Raw genomic sequence first — 17,029 nt, 5'->3', positions numbered from 1 at the left:
GTTCACGGGCGAATTCTATCAAACATTTCGAGAAGAGCTAACACCTATCCTTCTCAAACTTTTCCAAAATATTGCAGAAGGCGGAACACTCCCAAACTCATTCTACGAGGCTACCATCACCCTGATACCAAAAGCAGGCAAAGATGTCACAAAAAAAGAAAACTACAGACCAATATCACTGATGAATATAGATGCAAAAATCCTCAACAAAATACTAGCTAACAGAATCCAACAGCACATTAAAAAAATCATACACCATGATCAAGTGGGGTTTATCCCTGGGATGCAAGGATTCTTCAATATACGCAAATCAATCAACGTGATACATCATATCAACAACTTGAAGGATAAAAACCATATGATCATATCAATAGATGCAGAAAAAGCTTTTGACAAAGTTCAACATCCATTTATGATAAAAGCTCTCCAGAGAATGGGCATAGAAGGAAATTACCTCAACATAATAAAAGCCATATATGAAAAACTGAAAGCCAACATCGTTCTCAATGGGGAAAAACTGAAAGAATTCCCTCTAAGAACAGGAACAAGACAAGGGTGTCCACTCTCACCATTACTATTCAACATAGTTTTGGAAGTTTTAGCCACAGCAATCAGAGAAGAAAAAGCAATCAAAGGAATCCAAATTGGAAAAGAAGAAGTAAAATTGTCACTCTTTGCAGATGACATGATATTATACATAGAAAACCCTAAAGATCCTACCAGAAAACTGCTAGCAGTAAATGATGAGTTTAGTAAAGTAGCAGGATACAAAATTAATGCACAGAAATCTCTTGCATTCCTATACACTAACAACGGAAGAGCAGAAAGAGAAATTAAGGAAACTCTCCCATTCACCATTGCAGCAAAAAGAATGAAATACCTAGGAATAAACCTGCCTAAGGAGGCAAAAGATCTGTATGCAGAAAACATTAAGACATTGATGAAAGAAATCAAAGATGACACAAACAGATGGAGGGATATACCATGTTCCTGGATTGGAAGAATCAACATTGTGAAAATGACTGTACTGCCCAAAGCCATTTACAGATTCAATGCAATCCCGATCAAATTACCAATGTCATTTTTCACAGAACTAGAGCAAGAAATCTTACGATTTGTATGGAAACGCAAAAGACCCCGAATAGCCAAAGCAATCTTGAGAAGGAAAAATGGAGTTGGTGGAATCAGGCTTCCTGACTTCAAACTATACTACAAGGCCATAGTGATCAAGACAGTATGGTACTGGCACAAAAATAGAAAGGAAGATCAATGGAATAGAATAGAGAACTCAGAAGTAAGCCCAAACACATATGGGCACCTTATCTTTGACAAAGGAGGCACGAGTATACAATGGAAAAAAGACAGCCTCTTCAAGAAGTGGTGCTGGGAAAATTGGACAGCAACATGTAAAAGAATGAAATTAGAACACTTCCTAACACCATACACAAAAATAAACTCCAAATGGATTAAAGACCTACATGTAAGGCCAGACACTATAAAACTCCTAGAGGAAAACATAGGCAGAACACTCTAGGACATCCATCAAAGCAAGATCCTTTTTGACCCACCTCCTAGAATCATGGAAATAAAATCAAGAATAAACAAATGGGACCTCATGAAACTTAAAAGATTTTGCACAGTGAAAGAAACCATAAACAAGACTAAAAGGCAACCCTCAGAATGGGAAAAAATAATTGCCTACGAAACAACGGACAAAGGATTAACCTCCAAAATATACAAGCAGCTCATGCAGCTTCATACCAAAAAAGCACATAACCCAATCCACAAATGGGCAGAAGACCTAAATAGACATTTCTCCAAAGAAGACATACAGATGGCCAACACACACATGAAAAGATGTTCAACATCACTCATCATCAGAGAAATGCAAGTCAAAGCCACAATGAAGTATCACCTCACACTGATCAGAATGGCCATCATCACAAAATCTGGAAACAACAAATGTTGGAGAGGGTGTGGAGAAAAGGGAAGTCTCCTGCACTGTTGGTGGGAATGTAAGTTGGTACAGCCACTATGGAAAACAATTTGGAGGTTCCTGAAAAAACTACAAATAGAACTACCATATGATCCAGTCATCCCACTCCTGGGCATATACCCAGAGAAAACCATAATCCCAAAAGAAACTTGTACCATAATGTTTATTGCAGCACTATTTACAATAGCCAGGACATGGAAGCAACCTAAATGCCCATCAAAAAATGAATGGATAAAGATGTGGCATATATACACAATGGAATATTACTCAGCTATTAAAAGGGATGAGATGAAGGTATATGTCATGAGGTGGATAGAACTACAATCTGTCATACAGAGTGAAGTAAGTCAGAAAGAGAAAGACAAATATTGTATGCTATCTCACATATACGGAATCTAAAAATGGTACTGATGAACTCAGTGACAAGAACAAGGACGCAGATACAGATTATGGACTGGAGAACTCGAGGTATGGGAGGGGGCGGGGGGTGAAGGGGAAACTGAGATGAAGCAAGAGAGTAGCACAGACATATATATACTACCAACTGTAAAATAGATAGCCAGTGGGAAGTTGTTGTATAACAAAGGGAGTCCAACTCGAGGATGGAAGATGCCTTAGAGGACTGGGGCGGGGAGGGTGGGGGGGACTCGAGGTGGGGGGGAGTCAAGGAAGGGAGGGAATACGGGGATATATGTATAAAAACAGATGATTGAACTTGGTGTACCCCCAAAAAAATTAAAAAAAAAAAAAGATGGCTGCATAGTTATTTTGCAGATTTTTTTCTGTATTCTCAAACATCATCATTGATTAGAACTAATCTACAGAGAAAAACACTGAAAGCATTACAAATATATTAGCCATTAGTTGGCTTCTTGAGATTGTCTCAAGTAACTTAAGTCAGTAAAATCTTAATAATTACAATTTCCTATCAGATGCAAAACAAAATAACAACACAACCAATGGACATATATGTTTTGTTTATCCTTCTTAATATAGCCAAATAGTTGTCTTACTCTGATTTGCAGAGCAAATTTTGCTTTGTTTCTTCCCTAAGTTCTTAACTTTTCTCATTATTTGGCAGCCCCTAACTGAATTCATTTTCTACTAATAATCCTAAACCTGTCTTTCTATTCACTTTACTGTCCTTAACTCCTTGACCACAAGCTATCAGTATCAGTCTTCCTGAGAGCAACTTTTAAAATGAGAACTATTTTAATTTGGTCAGAATGGTTTTGGATTACAAAGAACATTTTAAAAGGCACCAAAAATTGAGTAAGATTAGATTCAATTTCATTTTTAATATCTTGTGGGTCCATAACATTCATTTATGATAAACAATAAATTTAATGTCATAAACAAATGAACACTAGATCAAGTCAATTCATGGAAATTTGTACAACTATCTTAAAATACAAAATGAAAGAAATTCAGATTATTGTGTAACTCTTTTCCATTTCCCCTGTTATTATGATGTATTTTTAATGGTTCCTTGGAGCAAATCTGTGATGATTTTCTTTTTAAAGAGTCACTCCTACTGAACAATGTTCTCTGTATCAACATTTAATGCCACTATTCTATTAAGAATTAAGTTTCTTTATGTTTCAGTTCAAAGTAATCCCTGACTCTTCTGTGCACTTTAATTTGGTTGTTATCAGCTGACTAGCTATCAAAGTGAAACTCCAGTTTCAATGCTACAGTAGACTAGTTTGACTACAAAACCACCAAATAATGCGTTCACAATGCATAATTGCCTGATCATTTATTTAAAGGACATAGTGTGTTTCTATACATTTACTACTCTAAATCATATTATTGGAAAAGTTATTTTTAGACAAATACAACATATTCCAGGTTGCAAAATAAAAAGTAAGATAAACTTATGAAATCCATTCATTTTACTGTCTGTTGTTTAATAGGATATAACAGTAATACAAATCTTAAAATATTTCAGTTGTACTTATTAAGTATTATTAAATTATACACTTTATTTTGACAACTTATGTGCCGTTTATAATCATATCTGGGATTTTAAAATGAAATAAAGTTTCTAATTTTTAAACATTTCTTTCAGTTTTTTTAACCAGGTTTTGAGTTTAATTTGTCTTAGTTTTTTTTTTTTTTTTTTTTTTTTTTGAGGAATAATGTAGTTTAATCTCACAATACTGGAAAAGACTGGTAGATATAATGAAGTGATTATCTGAAAACTGGTGGACATTTCAACTAGCAATTATTTTTAAAAACTTACTGAGTATAACTAGTTGCCAAAAATATGTTGGAAAATATATTTTAAAAGGGTGAAAATGCATGGTTAATACTGAAGTATCCAAGTACATTAAGTGCTTTTTGATAAAGTTGATAACAACCCTAGAGAAAATAAATATACTGTTTTCTTGAAAATACATTCATTGTTTCATTTATCCAATAAATATTTACTGAGTGTCTGCTATATGCATAACATCAACAAAAAACAGAAACTGTCTGAACTCATGGAGCTTATAGACTCTTAAAAGAGACAGCTGTCAAACAAGCTAACCACTGTTATTATTGTCACAAAAGGCACAAATAAATTGTGGCAATATAGTAAAGAAATGAACCTAAATTGTGAGGTCAGGGAAGGGCTTACTGTGGACAAATTTAAGCTGAAAACTGAAATATGTATAGGAAAACTTTGGTGAAGGCAAGAAAAGAATGTCCTAGGCTGCAGAATCATCATGTGAATGGAGTAAGATGCACAATTGTTCATGATTCCATGTATTTTTTTTCCACAACTAAGATTTTCCACAACTGAGATTCAGAATGTGGTATACTCTTGAAGCACAAGGAAGGAATACAAAATTTTATTTTATTAATAATATGTTATGCATGTTAAAAGTGGCTCTCTGTTGACTACAGTTTATACAATAATTGTATCTTTTTAAAACATTGAAAACACTAGCAGCAACAACAGCCAATAATCTAAATAAAAACTATATAATAAATTTAATGGCCAAAGGAGATTTGTCAAAAAACAAAACAAACAACTATATGAAGCAGAAGTCAGATATGAAATATACATACTAAGGTGAAATTCTGATGTTTTGATTGAAGATAAATACAGTAATCACATAGTTTTCCATAGAAATGAGGCATGCAAAAGAAAGATGACTCCAAATACATGCTTGGTTAATGAAAAAGCCATTTATTTACTGAAGATAACCTGTAACATTTGAAAAGAAATCTTACTCATGAACAAGTATATATACATACTTTTTAAATAAAAATTGTCCATAGTAATAAGAGCTTATAACTTGGGTATTCTTAAATGATGGGGCCTTAATGATATATAAGATATTAGAAAAGCTAAAGAAAATTATGTATTAAACTGTAAAAATTATAAATAATAATTTAAATAGCAATCTAAAATGTTATTTTCCTATATAGTGTTATTCTATATATATATTTTTTCACATATGTCTCAATCTTAGATTTCAGACTGAACTGAATTATGATGTTCTGGAAGTTCATGATGGGCCAAATCTTCTGTCACCCTTGCTTGGATCTTACAATGGCACACAGGTGCCCCAGTTTCTATTTAGTAGCAGTAATTTTATATACCTTCTATTTACAACAGACAATAGCCGTTCTAATAATGGTTTCAAGATTCATTATGAAAGTAAGTAATGCCAACATGTTTTTTTGATCTCCTTATTCTGTTTTCCATACTTTTGATATTACCATCGTATCATTAAGAGAATTCAAAGATTTATTAAAGAAAAGAAAATCAAAGCTTTCCTTGACCTGTGAGAATGCTAATATGTTACAAGGTGTGTTTTAATAAATTCTGTGATAGATTTTTTCCAACAATATCTGTGTAATATCATTATGAAGGGAAATACTAAGGAAATGTCAGAAGTATCAAATAAAAAATCTTAAAAAATGAGTTCACATAATAATTATTTGTACATTTCTGAAAAGCCAACAATAGGCAGTAAATGTCAGTCTAAGAAGTATATAAACATTGACAAATTCTTTTAGCATTTACTTCATAAATTCAATCATACTTTTATATTTCACTCATACTCATTGTGTACATTTCCATTTAAGATATTCAATTTTATTATTTTGTATGAAGTATTGAAAAGTATATTAACATTGAAAAGTAAAATGTATACTCATATATATGCAACTGCAGCTAACATAACTAGTCAAAGGCTATATATTAAAACAAGCTCTAATTCACAGTGTTGGAATCAGTTTAGAATAATTTCACTTAAAATACTACAGTTTTGTTTAAAAAGTCTAAAATATGTCTGATATTTTTTTAAAAATTTGATGCTGGTACATACACAGAAAAAAGTCTCTGCTTCATTTGGAAACATCTGACATATTTAAACCTGTGGATGTATTGTATATGATGCATGGTTGCATACATACATGTAAACTCACATATGCACACATCTCCATCTGGAAATACATTGCCATATATTTTTGCATGAAAAACAGTTTTGATGAATGTATATAAAGTACATTTAAGAAGGTTACTGCAAGATATCTTTATATTAGGTTTAGATAGATAGTATATCACTTTTTTATATTCAAGTCTCCTATGCTCCCTTCCCCCTCAGAAAAAATTTCAGCACTTGAAATTTGTAATTTTATATTCCATGTTGGGTGTCTCTCTTCAGTAAATCTGGTTGGACACATGGGTTTTTTAAATCATTCATATATATTTATTGCTTTTTTCTTTTAACCTTATCCACAATATTATTTAATTATATTACCTTCCCTTTATTTAAAGCTTTGTGGCATGGAAGTATATTTCCTAAACATTATTGTAAAATGCAGTGAGAGGATTAACACATACTTGGGAATTCAATCTTAATTGAGATCTTTAAAATTTATTAGTTAAAGCTGAGTCAGATTAGTCATTTTTAAAAATCTATTTCAAAATTAATTTTCACTAGCAATTAATTTGTATCAATATGCTAGAATGAGCAGACACCTTTTTTGTCTTGTCCATTGTTCTATCCTATGCCCAATATATCACACTCAGTCCCACTTTAACCAAGATATGTGGTTGTAATCATGTTCTCAAACACAGGATTATTTTAAGGATTCAGTTAAGCCATCATGCAAAATGTTATTAAAAGGGTGGGGATTTTCAATAAACTGACCCAACAGATTTAGTTCAGATTCTTGTTAAATCTGAACTAAATGGGCCAAGGACAGGGCCCAAGGTCAGACCTAATCATAAGGAGGACTTGGAGGAGCCTGGCTAAAGTTTGGCTAAAGCAGAGTCTTTATCACAGTTAGCAAGTGTGTCACCTACAGGCCCTTAGTGAAATAGTCCAAGTTATTATTGAGGACTAGTGCAGTGGAGGCTAGGACATGCTGAGGTTGAGAAAGGCACAACAGATGTTGATTTTGGTCAGATCTGTTCAGGATCTGACCAAAATCAATTTAAATTTGTTTACAAAAGATCATTTTCTTTCATTTTTATTCAACAAGGCTTGTGGTTTACTTAGTATTGTGAGATAATCTCTAATATCACAAACGCTTTCTTATTGAAAAAACAAATAAAACACTTTTTTTGTTGACACTTTCTAAGTTTCTCAAGTTGAAGGTAACCAAACTATCTCTTTAAATGAACCATTCACAAGCCTCAAAATCAGTAGAGTAAAACTTTAATTATTATACTACTTAAAACTTTAAAAATATATTTGGTGTTTGGTGAATTTAACTCGATTTCTCTAGTTGAACCAAAATTTTATGGGAAGGATTTCTTGCAATGCTACCACTGATTGCACTCTAGAATTTCATTTTATTCCCTTTCTTGGGCACTTTTACACCATTTTGTCTTCCTCTCAAAACAAGAAGATTATAAAAACTGTACCAATAGGATAAGATTACTTATAGTTTAAAAAACACATTAAAAAATAAAAATAACACAACAGACTTTCCATTTTTTGTTTCAGTACAGTCCCCCAACCCCAAGGCAGTTTATTATGTTGTATTTCTTGAAATAAAGATATAATCATGTTTCTTGGATATCTAGATAGTACATGAAACAAGACAATGATAAATGGATACAAACAAATCCATAGACACAGATACCAATCTCTGAAGACATATTTAGAGCCTCCTAAAGCAATCAAATGGAGTTTTAATGATAAAACTAATTTCATAGAATTATTTTAATGACCAAATGAGGCAAATTTTGTAAACATTTTAGAGTTGTACCTGTACTATAATAAGCTCAAACATTAATTATTGCTATGATTATTATTGTATATGTGTGTATATGTATATAATTTATAATGCAAAGTTTGATAGATAACTATACATTTTCATCTAGTTTTTATGTAACGAATGGCCTGAGTTTTTTGGTCCTTGTGGGTAGGAAATGTCAAAAAAATTGTTAAATAAATTGCTAGTTTTTAAAATAAAGCTCTGGGCACATTAATTTATTTGTAAAAAATACCACTCACAATTGTTTGAAGGAATGAGAATCAATTTCAGTGATTTAATTCTAATCAAGCTTCCTCTTTTTCATATTGCCTTGGTTTTCTAGGTGTTACAGTGAACACCTATTCTTGCTTGGACCCTGGCATACCTGTACATGGTCGTCGCTATGGTCATGATTTCTCCATCGGATCTACTGTTTCATTTAGTTGTGATCCAGGATACAGGCTGAATCATGAAGAGCCCCTTCTATGTGAGAAAAACCACTGGTGGAGTCATCCACTTCCAACCTGTGATGGTAAGAATTCATTCAATATGCAAAATAAACTGATTTATAAACCAAAAAGAAATCAACAAAATCTTTATAAAATGTGAGGCTGAACATAGATATAAATATTTCATATGTTTAAAAGAATATCTTGAATTCTGCCAGTTTTATATTATCAAACCATTATAAAGAAACAAAAGAAAGAATATTGATAATCAGCCAAACTTACCCCGTGACGAAGGATACTATATGTATTTTTAAAATGTGTTGAGGTAACCATTTTAGGTGCCTAGTGTGTGCTTGTATTCCTTGAAAAAATAGCATTGAAAATGTCAAATTGGTGTCAGATGAACACAATGAAGAGATAGAGCATTTACCTCCTGCCTGAAAGGCATCATGTACTAGTCCAAGTTTTATCTAGCTACACAGCACTGTGGCAATGTACCAGACTGCCCTGTAGTGACAAGTTCCTAGCTATAGAAAATATTATGCCAGTGTCCTTACTGCTTCTTTGTTTCTTTGGAGAATAAGTCAGCAATCCTTTATTTTTCAGAAAACACATATGAAGATACAGTGAAAGAAGCTGCTTTCCTAAGATTGGGAAGTGCTTGCACACTTGCTTTATAAAAAAGCACATACCTTAAATCTATTCATTATTTAGTTCTGGGCTTTAATTTTTATTTATAACACTATTTCTAACTTATATTCTCACTCTTTTGCCAAGTGGAAGATCACATTTGTCATTTCATAATTAAGTTTTCAAATACTGGCAGTGTCATCATTTTTTTTGTAACAGCTTTAGGTCAATTTGTTTTTATAACGAGGTTTAAAAGAATCATCAGCACATCTTCCCTGTATTTGGTACAATTTGTAATTGTCAGCATTCTTGTGGTTGTAAGTGACAGAAACCCACCTCTAACTGATTTTAAAAAATAAAAGCAGAATTTGTTGTTCAAAGTTTCAAACTTAGAAAAGGTATGGGTGGCATACTTCTCATTGCTAATTATAATCATGAATTCAGATGTTTTCAAGGATATCTCCATTTCCATCTTGGCTTTTCTCTCTCTGTTGGCATCATTCTCTTTAATTGCAGCCAGGCTTTTTCCATACAGGAAATTGGAGGTGAAGAATACAATCTCAGGAAGATGAAAACATGTAACCTCATATTTCCATATTCCAGAGAAGAATGAGAGTTCTTCCTTGTTATTCTAATCAGAAAAATCCTGGGAAAGGTCTCTGATCAGTCCATACATGTACCAGTAACTGTAGTAAAGGAGAAAAGCCCTTTATAATTGGCTCTCTCCAAGTCGTGTGCCCGGGTTGGAGACAAATGATAGTGGTGTAAAGGTACTATGTTTGTCAGGTTCAGTGAAGCCACATGATTGGCATGAGTAAATTCACCAAGATAAAAAGGTGTGGTGGCAATGCTATCAGAAGAAGCAGCAAAATGAAAAATAACATCCAAGTATGCCAGCATGCTTAAATATTATTAATAGTAAAAGTGAGTGTATCTAGTTTTCCGGGAAGCAACATAGCCCTCATCATTTCTTGTCAATGCAGCTGCAATCAACCTTAAATTCATTATCTAACTACTTCAATCTAACCTCCATTCTTCATGTTTTACCCCATTTCATGTTATACCCCATGTCGAAAACGCTTAGGGATTGTCATTTCATTTCATTCATTTCCTAGGGATGAAAGTCCAAATCATTAATCATGGAATTCATGATTCTTAACCATGTGGACTCCATCCTTTCCAGTTCTGTCTCCTTCCAGAATCTTACCTCTTTATTTATTTGGGGTTTTTTTGAAAGATCAGATCATGTCACATTGAATGAACCTCCATCTTGATCTATTCTCCTCTTTTGTATCCCCATTTCATTCTGAGCATAACTGGGCAAGGGCTAAATTATATTCATTTTTTGAATGTCTGTGCTTTGTATAAAGCAACTAAAAGTAACTACATATAGCTAGTAAACTGATTTGTTTAGTCCTTTCCTTCAGTTTAAACTTTTTCCCCAGAGGAAACTAATCTAAACTTCCTGGGGTTAAAGGGAGGAAAAGTGAATAAACAGAATTTATTTTCCTAATCTTAGAATGTAACCTTCACTGGCCTTGATTGCCTGGATACTCAAGGTATGGCATGCCTCACTTTTATATACACATCTGCTCTTATTGCTTCTTCATAGCCCATGGTTAATTAATTCAGAAAACACACCAGTCAATGAGGGTTAGTGGTGATAATAATAGTTAACATTTAATGAGGGTTTACCATGTGCTAGCACTGCTATAGGTACTTTACATATATTAACTCATTTTATTAAAATAACTATGTGGTAAGCTACTATGGTCACCACTTAACAGGTGAGAAAATTAAGGCAAACAGAGATTAAGTACCTTGCCCTGTGTCATCCCACTAGTTAATGGCAGAATCAGGGTTGAAACTCAGGCAGCCTTGATCCAGATCCCACGCACGAGTCCACTATTACACTGCCTCCTGCCCACATTCTCCACAACAGTAAAGCACTAAGATTCTTTAAAATGCAAGTACAATCATAGGTTTGTTATTCTTTCCTTACTGATGCCACATGTTTAAGAATTGTGTAAAGAGAATACATATAGCTTAAATAGTTTATGTATACTCTGTACTCCTTGAAATATGTGACTGAAAAATAGGACCTTTTTTGCTATCGATTATATTATACGGAAGAACACTTTTAATTCAATTCTATTTTTGTATACTTATGTTTCTGAGTAGAAAATTCATCTTTCTAAATTGTTGTTTCATTATTGAAACCTTGAATCTTGAACCTCGAGTGAGAAATGGTTCAGTTATATTCTGCGTTATTTAGTATATTATTTGATACCTTATCTTTCACTGTGCATTTCTTGAGAGGTCTCTTTACTTTCCCTTTGATCTCTTATGTCTACTCTTCAGAAAGAAACCAGAGTAATTATTTTATAAGTTAAGGCAGATCAGCGCACTCCCATTCCCAGAATATTCTAGCACTTAGCTTCCCAAGAAGAATAAAATCCAAAAACTTGCATGACCGAATTGCCGCCAGGTAATCCTGGCCCTGACTACCTCCTACGCCTCTTCTCTCACAACTTTCTCCCTCATTCTTGCCACTGCATTCCTACCATGCAGGTCTTCTGGCTTTTATTCAAGTGTTGAGGATCCCTCCCTCACTCCTCCCATTCCATCTTTCCAAATCACCTCTCATTTTTTCCTTCTTCCTGCAATAGGATTCATACAGTCATATGTCCTTCTTCCTAAATTTACTCACTCTCCACTTAAAAGTCATATCACTGAAAACTCCCCATAAGAGAATAATCCCTGTCATGCCACTTGTATTTTTCTTCATAGTATTTACCACCCTCTAACATTATCTTTATGTATTTGTTGTCTGCTTTTTTTTTTTTAACCAAAATGCAAGTTCTATATGGCAGGAACTTTGTTCACTGTTAATGTCCTCAGTATCAAGAATAGTTCAGTTCCTGTCTCACAGTTGGTGCTCAATAAATCAGAGTTTAATGAAAGAATGAGCAGAGGATTCTTTCCAGCCTTTTGGGGATACTTACTATGCTTTGATTTTGCATATTTATTTTCTGCCATTTGTCTTCAGTCAGCATTTTTCATTTCCACTAGAATGTCCTACCCCTTACCAACACTGTTTTTACCAAATTCCTAGTCAATTTTTTTTAATTTGTCTCCAGCTTAATCTTTTGTCCATATGTTCTTCTTCCAATTTTATTGAGATGTAATTAACATACAGCACTATGTAAGTTTAACATGTACAGCAATAATGAGTTGATTTACATACATCATGAAATGATTTTCACAGTAAGTTCAGTGCACATCTACTATTTCATATAAAAATTAAAGAAATTAAAAAAATGAGAACTCAGGATTTACTCTCTTAACTTTCATATATAACATACAGCAGTGTTAATTAAGTTTATCATGTTATACATTAAAACTTAGTGTCTTCATTAAGCTTTCCTTGGATAAAGCATCTGGGCAAAATCTCAGCTTTTCTTGGGCCCTGTAGTTCTCTACTTTTCATGGATTTTTTGCTACTTTATAACCACCTATTAATTCACTAAATCAATATTTGTTAACTATATTTTGTAGGCACTAAAGAAATATTGTTGAACATGAGCAAACATTATATGTTCTCCTTGGGCTAGTGGAGTAGATAGTAGTTATACTCATTTTCTTGTTTTCCTTATTATTATTTTTTTTTTACAAATACTAATATGATAGATTTAAGTTCAAATACATAATTACATTAATGTAAATGGGCTTCAATTGAAAGACAAAGATCATCAGACTGTGTGTTAGTTTCCTATTGTTGCTTTAACAAATTACCACAAATTTAGTGGCTTAAAACAACACAAATTTATTATCCTAAAATTCTGGAGATCAGAAGTCCAAAATGGGTTTAATAGGCTAAAATCAAGGTGTTGGCAGGGTAATGTATTCTTCTGGAGACTCTAAGGGAGAATCCATTCCCTTGCTTTTCCTAGCTTTTAGAGTCCACTTGCATTCCTTGCCTCAAACCCTCTTATGTTATCAAAGCCAGCAGTGTACTAGAAGTTTTCTGGTAGCTTCTTTAGGGTTTTCTATGTATAATATCATGTCCTCTGCGAAGAGTGACAATTTTACTTCTTTTCCAATTTGTATTCCTTTTATTTCTTTTTCTTCTTTGATTGCAGTGGCTAAAACTTCCAAAACTATGTTAAATAATAGTGGTGAGAGTGGGCACCCTTGTCTTGTTCCTTTTCGTAGAGGGAATGCTTTCAGTTTTTCACCATTTAAAATGATGTTGGCTGTTGGTTTGTCATATATGGCTTTTATTATGTTGAGGTGATTTCCTTCTGTGCCCACTTTCTGGAGAGTTTTTATCATAAATGGATGTTGAATTTTGTCAAAAGCTTCATCTGCATCTATTGAGATTATCATATGGTTTTTATCCTTCTATTTGTTAATATGATATATCGCAATGATTGATTTGCATATATTGAAGAATCCTTGCATTCGAGGGATAAACCCCAGTTGATCATGGTGTATGATCTTTTCAGTGTGCTGTTGGATTCTGTTGGCTAGTATTTTGCTGAGGTTTTTTGCATCTATATTCATCAGTGATTATTGGCCTCTAATTTTCTTTTTTTGTGACATCGTTGTCTGGTTCCTTATTATATTCTTGAGGTCAAGAACCATGCATTCTTCTTGCTCCTGCAACATATATTTTTAAAAGACACCTGCTAAACATAAGTGGTTAGATTTAAAACAAAACTAAGCAGCATGTTTTACTAGTAACTTTGATTAGATCTCACTCTTGAATACCTCTCTGGTGTTTTCATAGTAGTGAGATTTGAATGACTCTAGGGAAGGTCAGACAGGAAAAACCAGGATAACATTCTGCTTTGGCCACAAGTGTCAAGGGCAGCATATATATGAGAAGCCACAGCTAAAATATGTGGACATAAAGTTGTTATGAGTACTAGGGGTAAAATTCAGGTCATATGCCATGTATAATTCAACCCTTCAGGAACTAGGCATTGTTAATTAAGGTAGCTACCCTGTTTGATAAACAGGTAGATAGACCACATGTCCTGAATTGCCTAAGACAAGCCTTGTTTCCACTGTTTGTCTTGGCACTCTAATTTCTCCCTCAAAATTTCCCATTTTGTTTGAAAAACAATATAGCCATCCTATTTGGGGGGAAATTTAGAACTAAAGCGATTACATGATTTTCTGTGTCACCTCATTAAAGGCAGAACCCAAAATTGAACTGAATGTACTTAATCTTTATAATTTCCCTATTTCTTCCATATTATTGAAAGATTTGAGTACATAGACTAACATAGCAAAAGAGTACACGGATTGATGTTTAGGATCCAAGAATTCAATAAGTATGGTGCATAGAACTCAAGTAATAAATGAGGGTATACAGTTCAACGTAGGAAGACCTAGAAATAAGAAAAGAGCAAGTTTGAGGTTAAAAACAAACAAAAAATCATAATGGGATTTGTAATAGGTAGCTATATCTTTGTTCCATTGCAGTACTTGAAGTGGTTTGATTGATAATGGTCTAGAAACATTCTTTTCTTTATGACAGTTTAGCACTTGTCAACTGTATATCTCTGCCAAGTGCAAGGTGTAATTTTCTGAGTTTGAGCAATTACCTTAAAGGGCTTGATTTTTGAGGAAACTTCACTATTTTAAAACTCTTATTGATTCTTATCATGCAATCCAGGTAGTGATCATATGTGGAAAAAAATCGGAAAAAAAAAGCTAATAGCCAAGATTATTGTATATCTGGCTAATTGCTCTCAGCTCATATTTTGGGCGATTGTTGTGACTTTGTTGTGCTACTGATCTTTGTCCTTTTAGATGCTTTTCTTTGCCAGCTGTTTGCTCTAACATAAAGTAACTGTTTTTTTATATAAATTTATTTATTTATTTATTTATTTATTTGTTGGCTGTGTTGGGTCTTCATTACTGCACATGGGCTTTCTCTAGTTGTGGCGAGTGGGGGCTATCTTCATTGTGGTGCATGGGCTTCTCATAGTGGTGGCCTCTCTTGTTGTAGAGCATGGGCTCTAGGTGCGTGGTCTTCAGTAGTTGCGGCACATGGGTTCAATAGTTGTGGCTCATGGGCTCTGGAGTGCAGGCTCAATAGTTGTGGCGTACAGGCTTAGTTGCTCCACAGCATGTGGTATCTTCCTGGGGCAGGGATCGAACCCGTCTCCCCTGCATCGGCAGGTGGATTCCTACCCACTGCGCCACCTAGGAAGTTCTAAAGTAACTGTTTTTTCATGTTTATTTTGTTGCTCCCTAAATTCTCTGCTGTGTTTCAAGGATTCATTTGATATACAATTTGTCTATCTTCCAACCACAAGAACATATAAACCTATTGTGTCTGTTGCAAAAGTGTTTGTATCCCTAAAGACATATGGCATCATTTTGCAAGATTGTTGGGATAAATAGGAATTCCTTCAGAAGAGGTGATGTAAAGGATAAGACAGGAGATCCATGGCATCCTTTTGAGACGCTCTTGTTCTAATGAAGTTTACTATGTGAATGGTCACATATTCTCTTGAACTGATGACTTAATTCTCAGAATTTCTTTATAAAATGTTCTTGGAGAAGTTTTCTTAGTAGTTTCTATACCACTGTGCCTTTTACAATGTATTTGAGTTCCATTTTCTACCTGAAAATAAATCTTATTTATAAAACTTCTTTTTTTATTTATCTTAATATTTAGGCCTCTCATGATTGATTCTAATAGGCTATTTGATTTCTTCTTACACTTTCTTAGCATTAACAGGAAGGGACCATTTTAGAGAAACAAGCATCATCAGATTGAGAATATATAAATAATAAGTTAACCAATTCAAAAATTAAGACAACTCATTCTTGCATTAGCATCTATCACTGTGCATTATGTCAATACACAATGATTGTTCAGAAAGCCAATAATATAAAGCAAATACAATTCTAAACATTTGCTATGTAAAATGATCTCATTTAGGGACTTCCCTGGTGGTGCAGTGGTTAAGAATCCACCTGCCAATTCAGGGCACACAGGTTCTATCCCTGGTCTGGGAAGATCCCACACACCACGGAGCAACTAAGCCCATGCACCCAACTACTGAACCTACACTCTAGAGCCCATGAGCTACAACTACTGGGCCCACGTGCCACAGCTACTGAAGCCCACGTGCCTAGAGCCCATGTTCCACAACAAGAGAAGCCACTGCAGTGAGAAGCCTGCACTCCGCAATGAAGGGTAGCCCCTACTCACCGCAACTAGAGAAACCCTGAGCGCAGCAACAAAGAACCAATGCAGCCAAAAATAAATAAATAAATACATTTAAAAAAAATGATCTCATTTAGAAAGATGAAGGATTTCATTAGGTGGGTGAAAATGCTGCTGCTGCTGCTAATGGCAAATTGTTTTAATCACACAGGAAGCCAGTGACAAATGAGAATCCATAGAATATACATCAATTAAAGATAAAAACACAGACAAGTGTACTGACACATTTAGGTCTGAAGTGTTTAAAGAGAGAGTGATTTGAGGATGAAGCTATTAAATGAATCTCTGAGTAAATGAATGATCCCTTTGAATAATGTTTATATAGATTGATCATTTGAGGTAGAATGCTAAAAAGTCAAACATGTGAAGGACATCATAGTTTGCTATAGTGTGGAGTTTTTTTTGGTAGAAAAAAAAACTTGTTATGTGGGAAAATAATCAGCACTTGATTTGAGTCAGCTTAAGGTCATGGACCCTGGAACTAGACTGCTTGAG

At 34.0% G+C, this 17,029-nt stretch overlaps 1 protein-coding gene across 2 annotated transcripts in view; it reads left to right on the top strand.

Moving 5' to 3' along the window:
* CSMD3 (CUB and Sushi multiple domains 3) overlaps nt 1–17,029 on the top strand; it is a 1,219,369-nt gene that overhangs the window by 825,371 nt on the left and 376,969 nt on the right. For both annotated transcript variants that reach the window (XM_057736100.1, XM_057736099.1), the window contains 2 exons: nt 5,461–5,648; nt 8,547–8,735. In XM_057736100.1, the coding sequence (XP_057592083.1) occupies nt 5,461–5,648; nt 8,547–8,735 (377 nt within the window). The remainder of the gene's footprint in view (nt 1–5,460; nt 5,649–8,546; nt 8,736–17,029) is intronic.

Source organism: Hippopotamus amphibius, chromosome 5 (genome assembly GCF_030028045.1).
Source record: "Hippopotamus amphibius kiboko isolate mHipAmp2 chromosome 5, mHipAmp2.hap2, whole genome shotgun sequence".
NCBI lineage: Eukaryota > Metazoa > Chordata > Mammalia > Artiodactyla > Hippopotamidae > Hippopotamus > Hippopotamus amphibius.
The sequence above is the reverse complement of the archived record's forward strand: the minus strand, read 5'-3'. Positions and strand labels throughout refer to the sequence as shown.